The 15,958-nt window shown below is 37.1% G+C and overlaps 1 protein-coding gene across 1 annotated transcript in view; it reads right to left on the reverse strand.

Annotated features, from left to right (window-relative positions):
* Nucleotides 1-7,565: 7,565 nt before the first annotated feature.
* The window catches only part of ACE (angiotensin I converting enzyme), an 806,509-nt gene continuing 798,116 nt past the window's right edge, over nt 7,566-15,958 (reverse strand). Inside the window, exon 25 of the mRNA XM_044055209.1 lies at nt 7,566-13,355. Within this exon, the coding sequence (XP_043911144.1) occupies nt 13,156-13,355 (200 nt within the window). The 3' untranslated portion in view covers nt 7,566-13,155. The remainder of the gene's footprint in view (nt 13,356-15,958) is intronic.

The raw sequence follows: 15,958 nt of genomic DNA on the forward strand, positions 1-15,958 counted from the left end.
CTAAGGAGAGGTGGAACCATTACACATCCATCTAAGGAGAGGTGGAACCATTACACATCCATCTAAGGAGAGGTGGAACCATTACACATCCATCTAAGGAGAGGTGGAACCATTACACATCCATCTAAGGAGAGGTGGAACCATTACACATCCATCTAAGGAGAGGTGGAACCATTACACATCCATCTAAGGAGAGGTGGAACCATTACACATCCATCTAAGGAGAGGTGGAACCATTACACATCCATCTAAGGAGAGGTGGAACCATTACACATCCATCCAAGGAGAGGTGGAACCATTACACATCCATCTAAGGAGAGGTGGAACCATTTCACTCATAAGGAGGATATTCTCTCACCCAGAATATTTTTGTACAAAAGAAAGGCAAAGAAAAAGGAAAATGCAGGAATGTCAGAGCTGAGCACGTCTGTGAGCAGCTGTACTCCTAGTTTACAACCATATGACTTTGACTGGCCATTCTTGTCCCTCCAAGCTGCTGCTATTTTTTCCCAAATGATTGCTTGTATTCATCCAGGTTCAGTTCTGTTCCGATGGGATAGTTCCGAGAGTAACTAAGGAAAGGAGAGCAAGAAAGCTCACCAACAGCTGAAATTGTTTTTCAGTTTATTTGAGTGTTTGGAATATCTCCTGAGAAGGGCACCAAATATGCTTTCTCTGTTTTAGGGTACATTTAACAGCTGCTCCTTAACATCCTTTGACAGAGGATAAGTACAAAGTCATGTATGTCTTCTGGTCACAATTCTGATGTCATCTGTCCTGGAACAGGTATCCACTAAGTTATGGATTAACTTAATAAAATGCTTCCCACCTTGACTTCTCCTTGGTAAAGTCTGACCAGCCTTTCCCCTCATTTTACTTGAGGACAGCTCCCTAATACTGAAGCACATGTGGATCTGGATGGGTTCTTTCATCTGATTGATAAACCTGATTCTTGAGACCTATATGGCTGAGACCAGACCGCATGGTTGTGAATTTAGTTTTTCGGACAATTTATTTCCCCACTGCAGTGAGATCTCAAGTATATATAGTTAGCAGAGGGTGAGGGAGGCATAGGGGTGGTTGCCCCTCCCTCTGCAAAAACATTGTTTGTGTTGTTTGCCTTTATTACTTGTTCAATTAACTAAATTCTCAACAATATGGTCTCTATCATATGGGCTTCAACAGTCTGGTTCATTGATCAAAAGAACTAGATCCATTTGGATACCAAGGAGGCAGAACTACAGATCTTCTTATCAACTCTATCCATTTCTCTGCTTTCCTTATCATTCAGGAGAGTATTTTGACCCAGCACCAGCTTGGACCCTCCCAAATCATCCAACTAAATAATTACTAGAGTTGTCTCAGGACTGTTATATGAGTGTTTGTGCTTTTCTTGCATTATCAGGAAGTTCTCAGGTTTGCTTGTTGCATTGGCTTAAGAAGAAGGATACAATCAACTACTAATAAATACATCCTGCAGAACTCGATCACAAGAGGAATATCTGAAAGCTCGGGTTGCTACATCTCCAAAAGCTCATAAAATATTTCTAACTTTCTCATACCTCTTAACCACCTCCTCCATTAAACAGCTCCCTCATCAAATCAAATTTCTCTACAGAGAAAGTCCTGCTAAGTAGCTGAAGAGACAGCATCACTATTTATCTCTTAGCTCAAAATACAGAGAGAGAGAGAGAAAAGACAGTGAATCTGGAATATAGACCAAATTTTGATGAGTGCACCCAATAAGAAAGAATACATTTCAGTTTGTGTGAAAGAGGAAGTAACCTTCTGTAATGCCATTAAATAATCTTCAGTAAACCTTTTGTATTCAAATTGTTGAGGGACTGCAGTGAATGTCTGTGTCATGGGTTTATATAAGTAAAGTGCCCAAGTCTCAAGCGCTGCTAAGGCTGACAACATCTCCAAGGGCAGCAACGATTGAATGGTGGAAACAGGTACCTTGCCAAGATGAAAATCTACTAAAGTGGCTTGACTCTGCACTGCATGCTGAAAAGGGGGCAGGGACCTCCTTGCTGAGTCTCACAAGGAAGACTAAAGTGATCAGTGGATGCCTGGAGACTGGTAAATATCTGTGGTATAGTTACTAACATGTTGGTTGGTAAGGCCAGGCATATAACACTAGCATTACTCCCTCTGCTGTTTACCTGATAAAGGGATACCACAGGTGGTTTATTTAAAAATAGAAACACTGGACCAGGAATGGATCCACCTGGACATTACTTGGACTAGGATCCTTTGGCTTTTTGTGGTTGGCTGGATGTTAAATCCTCCTGGTCTCTACCTGCAAACTCCTTGTCTAGGATCTTCATCAGTCTGTCCATTTTACTGTGCTTGAATTTATGCTTTGAGAAGTCAATGATATTTTTTCTAAGTTGTGAGCCAGTGAAGGTATAAATGATGTGGCAAGGCCCAATATCCCTAGTGCCAGCCTAATCAATTTGTGATGTTTGATGTACATCCGAAGATTCCTAGCGCTTTTAAATAGGATCATTGTGTTAAAAGTTGTCAAGTGCTCCCGATTTAATGTACCATATTCCTCAACAAAGACCAAAGCACCACTGTAAATTGTAGTCCTTAGTGGGTCTCCCTTTTACAAGGCACTTTTGTTTTCCAGAGAGGTAATTAGCTACCTGACAACAGCAGAACAACAGTTATCACAAAAGGCAGGCTGCCACTAATAAAGATGGTGTGATTTCAGGGATGATGCCAGATGGGGAAGCTGATTTAAAGATATGATTTTTTTTCTCTTTTATTTCATACTGGTAATATGGTTGATCTGCAAAATTTGTGTAATCTTATGACCCTTTCTCTGAGGGCAGGGGAAGAGAGATGACAGGAAGAGAACTCCATGGAACTGTAACTGAAATGTAAAATGTAATTTCTTGCTTCAGGAAGCTAGCAAGTTATAACATACACATAAACTGTACTTTAAAAACAGCCACTCCCCAGAACTGTGTAATGATTTAGATATCAATGTCCAAACAGTTAAGCAATATCTGTAAGATCTTCATTACCAGGCTGATGTAATTAAGTCTTTGCTTTTGGCAAACTTTTCCAGCACATCTTAAAACTGGTTTGGTTACTTTAGTAACAGAAAAGCAAGCAAATAAAATAAGCTGATGCAGTGTTTTCCTATGAAAGTAAATGAACTAAAATGTGCATAAATATTTAAGAATGGTCATAGGCTTTTCCTGTTTTGCAATAGTATGGGTGACCTTGGTATGTTCATGCAAATACTTTGAAAATCTACACCTTCCTGTATATTTCTCTAGTGAGAGACAACTAGGATAATTAGTTAGCTGTATATCACAATTTTCATTGCATATTATGTCTGTGATTTTGATATTCTTTATGTACTTTCTCATTCCTGTCTACATTTTATCTGTATCGGCACTGTTTGCTTTACTGTTTACGTAAAGTTTATGTATTCACTTTAAGCTTTTGTGGCTAATCTTTATTATTTATATAGTTATTTATTATCTGAAAAAAGGATTATTATTATTTACCACTGTGGGGTAACATATAGTGGCTTCCATTTCCAATTAACCAGATCACTTCAGTTTACTGCCAATCATTAGCGGACTGGAGTTCTGCTGTGGAGACCCCTAACCGGGAAAAGTCGAAAGACACAACAACAACAACAACTTCAGTTTACTACCAGTGAAATATAGTGATATTTATATTTGTGTAAATAAAGAGTAGCAGGTTGCTGGTTGTATCTGGCCATATTCAGAGTGGTGGCACTATTACTGTGCCAGGAATAACACTGTGGGGAATTGCCAATTTTTCTCATTTTCCATGAAAATTGTGTATATGCGTATATGATTGTTTGAATGGCAGTTACCACAGATAAGAGACATTGGAAGTCACATTGTTTCTTTGAGAAAGTGGTAGGAAAAGCACCTGGGGTGTTAAGCCAAAGACAGGTCTGTTAGTGGCTTTTGTGCAGCCTAGTCTGGCTGAGGATGCTCGAAGGCCATACCCAGGACAACTGTTCATATATCCTTTATCCTCTTGGGCCAGGTTGCATTTTGTGAATTGATTGTTGAATCAGACTTGTGTACAGTTACATTCTTTTACTTTATCCTGATGGGTACCAATGGTGTGACTGATAGTCTAGCCCTCTGCTGCCATCTTGGTCTTTCCTTCACAACAGGATGGTGGGATTTAAACTCCCATTCATGTCAATGGGTCGCGACAGATGGCATGAGTTATGCTGTTCTTATAACTCTATTTTGAGCTGTGGTCCTTGTTAGATAAGTTTACAGGTTCATAGGATATTAGTCCAAACAACAAATAAATAAATAAAATAAAATAAAATGACAATCAACAGACCAGGTCACCAACTTTAATAGCAGATACTTAGTTCATAGGATGTTACTAGGCTATTGACCTGAGGGTCTTTACAAACCTAGCCGTAAAATCCCAATATAATACTAGATGAGAGATATCACCTATGTCCAAGATATTTCTAGCAAGGATTGCCCATGTCCAATAGAGAAGCAGGGGCAATCCATGGCAGAAATTTATGGTTTCCCATCCAGGCATCCAGATTGCTCTTAAACAGGGTCATGGAGGTGCTCTGCTTGACATGGATTGGAAGCCTATTCCAGAGGAGTGGCAACTTCTGAGAAATGCAACTGTCTCTCCAGCAGGTCCTAGTTATGTCACAGGCTAGATTGAAGTCCCTAGAAGTGGGTGACTCTAGCCCTATTTGACTTATGGATGTGCACCATTTTCATTTGATTTGGGTTAGAGGTAGCCCTGTAAGTCAGACACATGTCACCTCTAGGTAGTCTATGCGCTACTAAGTACGGTGACAGTGACTTCAGTCTGTCCAGATAAGACATGTGCTACAGACCCTGAATTTTCTTAGTTAGAAATCTCTGAGGTCTCTCAAGCTACTGCAGGTGTCTGGTACAGTACATACCAAAGGGAACATTATATTCAATAATAGGCCCAATGCGGGATGAGCACAGGGGAGTTATAACCTTTTTTGATCTTGAGGCGATGCCTTTGCTAATCAGGTGAGTGACGTAGAATATCTTCTTCACCACAGTAGACACATGGTGGTCGAAGTTGAGATCACAGTCAGCTTGTGTTACCAGGTCTCTCAGGTATTATTGTTTATTTTATAATCGGCAGGGACATTGCTTTTACTGAAGGGAATGATAATGCATTTTTTAGCATTTAGTTTAAGACCATGGCTTTGGTACCGATCATTGGTCTAAATACCTTTAGAAGTACACTGACATCACTAGGGGATTCAATGACAACACCTAATTTGCAGTCATCCACAAACTTGGTTAAGCACAGCCCCTCTGTTTTGGCCTAGACTTCAAAGAAGTATATGCCAAACAATAGGGGGCCCAGCACTGAACCTTGTGGTACCCCACTGATGACAGGTCTGCTGGTAGAGGTGAAGTCTCCCACTTTGACTGAGTGTTGTTGATCTGTGAGCCAGTTTGCAACCCATTTGACATCATAGGAGTTGATATTCAACTGGGTTAGTTTGTCAATGATGTCCGAATATGGGATTGTGTTGAAGGCCTTGGCCAAGTCAAGATAGGCTGTGTGCACAGCTTTGCCTTCATCTATGGCTCTGGCCACATTCTTGAAAAAGTCCACCAGGTTTAACAGGCACAACCTACCCTAGATAAAACTGAACTGGGATGGATCTAGGGTTCAGAGGTCACCTATATCCTTATTTATGAGATCCACAATGATTCATTCCATTGCCATACAAATCAGGCTGGTTAAACTTATGGGTCTATAGTTACCTGGGTCTGTTGCCAAGCCACTCTTGTGGAGGGGGATAACAGTCACTGTTTTCCATTCAGTGGGGACAAAGCTAGTACTCATGCTGTGGTTGAATAGGGTGCCTAGTGGAGTAGCTACCTCTTGCTTAAGAACATTAAGAACACAGCCCAGAACACCCTCTGGTCCCACGGAGGCTGTATTCTTAGTCTTGGAGAGAGCATTGATGACTTGCTCTTAGGGGATGCAGGGAGGAGGTGATGTTGAAGACATGGTATGCTTGGAGGGAGTGGGGGGGATTTTCACCAAACCTGTCTGCTAGCAGGTTTCCAATTTCTGCAGGGTCAGTGTGTGCGATACCATCCACAATTAGTTCAAAACACATCTGAATCCTACCTTTTAAGTTGCAGACATAGCTGAAGAAGGCCTTATGGTTCTCCTTGGCTATGGTTGCTAAACTTTTTTCATAGTTGCTCTTTGAGGATTTTAAAAGGGGTCTATTCACTTTGTCGAAAACACTAATTGTCATATCCCTATTTGTTGGAACCTATTTGTCAATGACACAAATCAGTGAACGGAATTTTCATTGGACGTTTTCCTAGGGCAAAGCAACGGTTGGCCACCATCTGAAATTTGCCTTTTACCTCACTGTAGTGCAATCTCATAGTTGGTATATTTAATTAGGGGGAGTGTGGGGGGTGCAGTCTTCCCACATTGGGGTGTGTGGAGGGTATAGCCCCCACCCGGTTAGGTTTTAAACTTTATGATTTTTTTTATGGTTGCTAAGCTGGCTTAACATTGTTTAGCTGTAGGAAAAAGTTTGATGAAAAGTCTGTTCACTGATTTGTCTCTGAAAAATAGGGATTCCACATATAGTAAGTTTGATTAAGTGATATAGACCCTTTTACAAGCTGTTTTATTTGCTTGTTTAGGCCGTGGAGGGTTTTGTTCCAATTCTGGGTTCTCACTTTTGTATTTTTAGACAGCAGCTTCTTTTGCTTATTGTATAATCTGTTAATGCTAGACATTCACCAGGTTGGTTTGTTTTTTCTTGAGGATCTTGTTGCTTTAATCCTATCGGGCACAGTTGTATCTATACATTTGTGTAGATATTTATAGAGAGCATCAGTGTATACCTTAGTATAGGCATCAATGCCAACTGTGGAAACTGGAGCTTGGAAGTCTATTATGCCACACCTTAGTAGGGTATAGTTAGCTTTGGTGTAATTTTTAACCTGACTTCTGTTTGGGGAGTTCTGGTGTTATTGCTACTTCATATGTGACTGATTTATGGTTGGATTTAACCAGTTTGGGCCCTACACCTGAGGAGTTGCATTAGTCACTCATATTGGTGAGGGCCAGGTCTTAAATATTTGAACCCCTTATGGGGTGGCACACTATTTGTTCAGGGCATTTGAATTAACAAAGTCCAAGAACTTTTGTGCAAGTGAGTTTGGGCTCATAGAAGATCCCCAATTATTGGAGGGATAGTTGAAATCATCCATGACTAGGGTATTAGGTTATACTTTGATTGTCCCAAGTAAGTCTAAATAAGCTGTGTGGGTTTCTTGGTAGTTGTGTGCCCAGTCCAAGGAATGTTTAACTGTTCCCCGAAGTCAGACCAGAAAAGTGATGACAATGTCTGTGGCTAATTCCAGCTACATTACACTTTAGAATTAACTCATGATACAGCATCTCTGAAATGGAATCTGGGGAATAGTTGAGTAAGCTATACCATTGCTCATATGCTAGCCGTTTGTTTTAGATTTGATACTGCAACACACAAGTGAAAAACAGAGTTAGTGTTTTATTCAGAATGTTTAAGATAACACTGATTTATAAGAAACAATTCAGACATCAAATAAATTAATGATCTGAAACCAAGTAAATACAGAATTAAAAAGCCCCAATCCTCAGTTAAAGAAATGAAACTTTTTTTTTTTAAATTACAGTATAATATCAAGTGTTTCGGATGATACTTTTCACATGTTAACAGACTTCATACAACACAGCACAAACAATTTACAGTAAAGCATTTACACAGAAAAAAGCCTTTGTCCATAACTATTTATTTATTACATTGCTTGGTATGGTGTGTTAGTAATAAAAGTGTGTCTAGTGTCATGTGAGATGTATTTATCTAAGAAAAAATTTTTAAAGAAGGACAAACAGGAAAATGTAATAAAATGTAATAATGGTGCTTTGGAAAAATTCCATTCTATCCACACCTTTATTTCTTTTTTTTTTTCATTTGGTTTCTTGGTTATGGTTTTGGGAAGGGGTAAAGAGGGATGAAGTTAACTAGACAGATGAAATTACTTCTGGTAGTGACATTTAAATCTTGCCTTAGCAAAACAGTTAAAAATATCAATGAACGACAGTGTTTTCATACCAGGACCCATGTATGTATGTCATATAATGGTGGACACCATATATGTGTGTCATATAATGGTGGACACCATATATGTGTGTCATATAATGGTGGACACCATATATGTGTTTCATATAATGGTGGACACCATATATGTGTGTCATATAATGGTGGACACCATATATGTGTGTCATATAATGGTGGACACCATATATGTGTGTCATATAATGGTGGACACCATATATGTGTGTCATATAATGGTGGACATTCAACTGGGGGATAATTTATAGGTCTTGGCCAGCTAGTCATCCTCAGTATCAAGTCTGATGGTTATTATTAGGTCTTACTTTAAGGTTTCCTTATCTTCAGATTGCAGTGCTATCTAACTTAATTAGTCCTTTATGCACCGATCTCCTAGTCTCGTCTTCCCCTTTTCAATGTGTTCCATATCTATTTCCTTCTACTCCTAATGCTTTCCTTCGCCCCTCTGCCATATTGTCCAAACTTAACTCCTTTCCTTGGTCCTACGGTACGACCTGATTCGCTTTTACTATTTTCACTTACTCATCTTGCTATGGCTATACCATTAAGCTCTCGTCTTTCGTTACCACATTCATTCCATCACTCTGCACATTTTTTCTCCTCTTAGCTATCTTCTATCTGTACATGTAACAACAGTGACAACCAGCAGGGAAGGGAGAAAGTTACTCAATGCTGTAGTCCTACATTGTGTATTTTATGTATATTTTAGCTTTGGATACTAACATTACTTAGCTACTATTCCTTACGTCATCCATTTAAGTTGTGCATTTCTTATTTCTATATGCTCTGAATCATGTGTTACTTACTTTTTGGTACCTTACACAGTGCACAGATGATACCGGTTTTGCATCATCTACATTATTGGCCAATAAAATTTACATCTGAATTTAAAGCCCGTGTTCTTATCTATTACACCTTCCATGGGATGAGTCCCACCTACATAAAACAAACAACAAACCATTTCAGCTTCTCTACTCAGCCAGTGTGAGGACTATCAGAGATGTTCACCTTTTGCAGCATTTGGGGTCAATTATTTTTCCCATTATACCCCTGACCTGTAAGATTCATTACCCTACTGATTGAAACCTGCAGATAAGGCATTTCTGTGATTATTTATTTATTGCTTTTCTTTGGGTATTTGTTTTATAATCGTGTTTTATTATATATCCAGTAATGTTTTGTGTATTGTAATTATTATGAGCCTAGGCATAGCCTTCATTAAAAAATAATTTAACTGAACACATTCTAAATAGTTGCCAGTACTGTGTTCACCTAATGTTTTAATATCACTTTTATACTGTTTGTATTATTCTTCTAGATTAGAACCATGAACACGATCACACAAGCTAATTGCCCTACTCCTTTGAGCCACACAAGCTGCTTTTAAAGTCTGTGGAATATGCTATATTTGAACCCAGGACCATGTGCATGACAGTCCTACACCAACACCTGTTGCCACAAGAGAGTTTTCATTTTTTTAGTTCTGCATTCTATTCAATTTTATTTTAAAAGTAGGTAATTTCTTGCATTTCTATTAACACTATTATTTTGTAAAATCTAGAACTTTTATAGTTTTACTTCTCAGGTTCTGCAGTAAACAGGCTCTGACTAGTTAGTTGGATCCTTTCAATGTCAATCAAGAAAATTCAGTAAATATCTGAATAATATATATTTCACTTCTTCTGCTTTCCATAAATTTGTGCATATGGATTTATTTATGAATTTTTTAACTGGCTCTTATGCTGTGCATGTCTGTTGCACATCTGCAGTCCACCAGGTGAAGGTCTTGAAAGAAGTTTGACAAGCTCCAGGTTTGAGTACTGTGGCTTACCAGGCAGCTGCTCTTCACCTTAGCACTGACTGACCTAAAGGGCAGAAAACAACAACTGCCTGTGCTATTAGTTTGGCAGAAATATCACACGTTGCAGTAAAATACAAGTGTGAATTATTTCTGGTTTTCCAATGCTCTCCAATTTTAAGACAAACAATTCACTCTTTTAGGGTTGGGATACCCAATATATTTCCTCATGCAGAGAGGCATAAAGTGCAATTTAACTAGGTTCTGTCGATAATCTTACCTTTACTGGTGGAAATGAAATGTAATCTTCTGTTTCATTTAGTGTTCTAAATGTGCTGAGTGGTAACTGTAAGTTAAGATAACATGTTCTTAATACAATCTTTTGTTGCATTTAGTGTTCTAAATGTGCTGAGTGGTAACTAAGTTAAGATAACACATTCTTAATATAATCTTTTGTTGCATTTAGTGTTCTAAATGAGCTGAGTGGTAACTAAGTTAAGATAACACATTCTTAATATAATCTTTTGTTGCATTTAGTGTTCTAAATGTGCTGAGTGGTAACTAAGTTAAGATAACACATTCTTAATACAATCTTTTGTTGCATTTAGTGTTCTAAATGAGCTGAGTGGTAACTGGAAGTTAAGTTAACATGTTCTTAACACAATTTTCTGTGTTTAGTGTTCTAAATAGGTTGACTGGTAACTGGAAGTTAAGTTATCATATGTTCTTAACACAGCACAGATTTGAAACTAAATTAGCTGTAATGAATTTTGAAGACTAATTTAGTGCTTTATATGGTGCAGATGAAACAAAGCAGGGAAGATCACCCTAATTTATAATATACAAAGTAATTAACATCAACAAACTTTAAAAAACCTTATTAAACAATACAAGCTATACTAGAAAATAGGTGATCCTTTTCCATTTATCTGACTGACTGTTAAGATATCATAGCTTTCTGATGTATAGGAAGAATTTAATAGACCACAGACATTTCATACATTTTATAAGTTCAGTAAGGCACTGTAGAGTTTGATAGTAAAGTAAATGATTTTGATGCTCCTCTGTAATGGTCAGGGTGGTTACTAGCCTTTCTATCGTGTAGGTTTCATATCCTCTGTAACGGTCACCGTGGTTACTAGCCTTTCTATCTTGTAGGTTTCATAGCAAATCCAACTTCCCTCCTAAAGGCAGGAATCAAACCCTGTACTTTGTGTAGGTGAGGCAAACACCTTAACCATCATACCAACCCAGTAAGCTTTACTGCTTAATTAACTTTATTACATGCCACAACTAGATTTGATTACGAAACCAATAATATCCACTGTTTCTTCAGCACTGTAAATTTTGTCTAACCCTCACCATTTTTTGAAGTATTAGTGGTTGGGAAGCCTTCTTTTGTGGCTGACAGAGTTCAATCACACATTCATTGTGTTACAGTTATAAAAAGCTTTTTTTCTTATTTCTTGTCACTTTTTTCAGTGCAGCCCTTGTTATAATACCACTGTATCCTAGGCAAGATCTATGTAATACTACTTTTCTCCCCTAGATACCTAGCATACCAATCCCAAAATTCAAATAATTTAAATGTCATTCTGTTTATATTCAATTATAGGTTTAGTGTGTATTTAGGAAATAACTTCCATATCCTTGTCATTCTAAACAAAACACAACTTTTACTTTTAGGTTAGACTGCTTTTTTTCTGACCAGTGTCTATGGCCAGTTCCAGATAAAAGCTCAGACTATAAAAGTACATAATTGGTTAGTGTAATTCCACATACTGACAGACTGAATTACTGAAAACAATGACCTATTTGGAAGCCTAATTGTCTGATAAATTGAGTTTCATTGCAGTATATTAAGGGTGACCCTTCTATTGGCACTTAAACAGCCTGGTCAGTGTGCTTAACAATTTATGGGCATAGCTGGAAGGATGCCAAGCTCCCTTCAGGTTAATTCAATTCTTCTTCTTAGTCCTTCTTAGAATTAGCCGTTATCGAAACACAAAGCATGTATATATATATATATATATATATATATATATATATATATATATATATATATATATATGACATTTCTGGCCTTGCACTCTGAAATCATGTAGCACTAATAAATGTGCATATGACTCGCACATCAGAGGTGCAGAGCTGACTTTAACATTACATTAAAAGCAGTTGCATGTCTCACTTACTTTGTGGAAAATGCTGACATTACTGTTGGTGTAGCTGTTTAGATAAGGAAGTAAAACTCTTACTCCTGTTGCAGTTGTCTATATATTACAATGCCTTTCCTATATAGAAGATATGGAATTACAGGGTACTTTGTCACAGATTTATCAACACTGCTACTGGTCAATTCCTTTCTCTAAAACTGGGACTGAGTACATCAGTCTGAGAAATGCAAAAAACAATTTCCCTCTTGCTAAATATACTGACTTTAAGGTTGCTGCACCTTAAAATAAACTGTAAACATAGTATAAACACAGAACAGTAAGCGGGATGGGGAAGGTTTATCCATTTGCCAATATATACCCAGTTTTGTATTTTTCTGATGCCAGCATTTTTTCAGTCAGATATGGTTTGGGTCAAATGCAGACAGTAAAACATTGATTTTGGAATATCACACTAATGAGCTATACAACTAGGACATGAGGGTCTCAAATGTTGAACAAGAAAATTAAAGTCATAATGGATAAAAAAAGAATTCTCAGCCCAGTCCTTCTACTTGGCATTTTGGACTTGACATAGCTTGTTTTGAGTTGCACGAAGTAAATTAAATTATGCATGTGCTATGCATATCAAGAAACTGCAGTAGAAAAGGAAACAAATGTTTGGCACCAGCATAAAATAAAGACTTTGTCATGATAATTTTGTTCACACAACTATTTAGAACAAATAAAAAATGTGTACATACATACATACATATATTATCAGTATTATCAGCTTGCTCTGAAATGGCAAAGACCCGTAATAAGAAAATGTGAATGCTTACATAGCATTCCTTTTCCAGCTGCTATAACACATAGTCCATTTTGTTCCACAAAAAAGAATATTCAATTACGAAAGTCCAAATTTAAAAATAATCAACATAGCGCAGCCCTTGCATAGTCAGAAGTATGACCTGATTAGAAAGAAAATTCAGAAGTCAGGCAGGCAAAGGCAGCTTTCACTTCAGTTCCAATTTCGAGTCTGATTTTCTCACTTTTCTTTTCATGCCAGAGAACTTCACAGCAAGGATTATGATGGCAATAGTTAACGCAAGGCCAAGTACCAGAAGAATCCATTGGCCTGCCGTGGCTTGGTTTCTGTTTAAATTCATCCCCAAGAAGTTCACCTTAGCAGAATTATTTTCTTTTTCTTCAGACACTGAAGAAGAAAAGGACATGAAATAATTACTTGTAAGATACACAGACAGGATCCAAGCATAATTTGGTTTGTCTGTCCCTTCTTAGAACACACTAAGGGAAGGATTGAGAAAACCAAATCATGCCCTTCTCAGTTCTTTTAAATATGATACAGTTGGTGCAATGAAGATAAATTATTATTTTATCATTATTAAAATTGTCAAAATATTCATATTTTAAAACTGAAAAGTATTTTACAGAACATTGTTTATTTACTGTGAGTGGAAATAAAAGGAATTTGAAACAAAAATGACACTGTTGAAACAAAACTAGAACACACATTTACTACTGTCTGGTTAAATGAATTTCTCAAATTCATATATTTTGCATGTAGAAGTTGAGGGAATCAAACACAGGACTACAGGATGGAGCTTGTAAGTCAGTTTGGTAATTTTATCCTGATTCATATCTTCAGACATTCAACCATAGTGCAATTATTTTTACTAGAAGAAAATAAAAGTTGAGAATTGTTCTGTTGAGATTCTTTTGCAGATAAAGGCACATATCCCAAGTGGCACTGATGTTTAATTTGGTCTTGCAATATCCTATAGTATGATTTAACTGTAAGAGTCTATTTCTTTCCAAACTGTGGCTAAAATGAAGCACTTGTCAGCCAAGAAATATAAACATACTGCTGTAGCAATTTTATTAACACGTAATCAGATGCACTTTCTAATTGTGTCAGGAATCAAACTGGGCAGTTGGATTAAAGAAAGTGTAAGGAGTAAACATAAAAGAGTGTACAGTAGAAGGCTGGCATATCCACACCTTAAAAAGACATAAAAGAAAGTCTTTGAAGCAGTTTTGCTTATTATTTCATAGACCACCATCAGATGATTTCACTATGTTTCATACTATTAAAACTTGGAGTACCACAGGGCCTTAGCCCTCTGTCATTGAATTTCAACTTCTAAGAATTAATAATATTTCAGACCATACATTCATGCACTGCATCTAGACAGGGAAAATGCTAATTGTCATAAACATCACTCACTACAAAGAGCATGCTGGCCAGTTTTATAGAACATAGCAGTCTTTAACCACTAAAAAATAATTTTAAACTAAATTTTCTTAAGCTGTATATTTTGTATACAAACTAAAAAGTTTAGTTCTTCTGAGCTTCACTTATTGTGGTTATTGACCATTTTCCCTGTGTGTTAGTCCCCCAGTCCCGTTTCTCTAATGTTACTATTCTCCTGCAATGTTTGCTGTTTTAATAGTGAAACTGTAAGAGCACAGTTTATGCATTTGGTGTGTTTGCTCGTGCAGGCTATTTCTCCTTTCTCCATAGTTGTGCAGCCCTGTAATTATCAGATGGGAGGTGGTCATTCATGCAAATTGTATTAGAGGTTTTTCTTTTCTTTTTTTTTTTAAGCATGAGTGTGACAAAGGGAGATACTACCAGCACAGCTATCTGGAATTTGTTAATAATTATATGTCATTTGTGAATATCAACACGATCTATATAAGATGCTTGTGTTACAAATGTATCAGAACTGTATATCATTTGTATATCAAATTGTTCTGTACAGACGTGTGTTAAAAGGTATTTTGCAAAGTACTGAGCTTAAAGATGAATCTGCAGTGTGCCCTGCTAGAAGAGAACAGAAATGAACACACATCATTGTAACTGTTTAAATGTATATATTTTAACAATGGAAACTGGAATATAGGAGGTTAACTTCAGACAAATATCTGAAATTAAATTACTTTATGGTAGATAGAGACACAATGCCTGTACTAGGGAGTTTTCTGTATTGTCTTTAAAGCAAACTAATTACTAGTTTTGAAAACATGAAGGAAGGTAATTGTTTTATGACTTCCAGCATCAGCCAAAAATCTGAGGTCTATGTATTTTACAGGTAGATGATAAATACTGCTAGCTTACAGAAGTGGGGGTTTCACTTGGGTTAGAGTTAGATGACAAGAAATTGTGTCATTCTGCAAGCTATCCCAGCAGTAATTTTTGGGATGTTAATTTAAGAAGGCTCTTAGAAAGACACAGCATTCTGTATTCTGTCTTGGACCTGACAACTCAATAACTAAAACAACTATTCACCACTTTGCCTTGCTCTGATGAAGTAAGTTTCTGGGGAGCAGTACAATTCTCTTCGATATAGTCAGGAATATAACAAAGCTTAGTTTAGATATTTTTCTTTATTTATTTGAGACTGTCCTGTAATGTTGTTTTAAATATTTCCTGTGATTTGAACTCTGATGTCACTGTGAATATATACCTAATATTTTCTTGTTCTTTTATTATTTATTATTAAATATATTTAGACCTTTCATTGTGGATGATCTTTGTGAGACATATTTAAGGTGTGAGAGCATTTGCATATTTATTTGGTGACACTGTGTTGGCCCTCCTAATAGCCTTGCTTTTGCTTAAACTACCATTTGTGTTAATATTAATATTGCACAGTAAGATTGGACACTCTTTGTTAAGGGCCTTAAAGTAGGTGATAAGGAATTGGCTGATGGCAGTGATAACAACCTTACAGTCTGGGCAAAAGGGGGCATAGCTAGTAAACCTGTGCCAACCTTTCCCATGTGTGTGTCTGT

The sequence above is a fragment of the Protopterus annectens genome, chromosome 13.part0, assembly GCF_019279795.1.
Source record: "Protopterus annectens isolate FY-2018-M chromosome 13.part0, PAN1.0, whole genome shotgun sequence".
Taxonomy (NCBI): Eukaryota; Metazoa; Chordata; order Ceratodontiformes; family Protopteridae; genus Protopterus; species Protopterus annectens.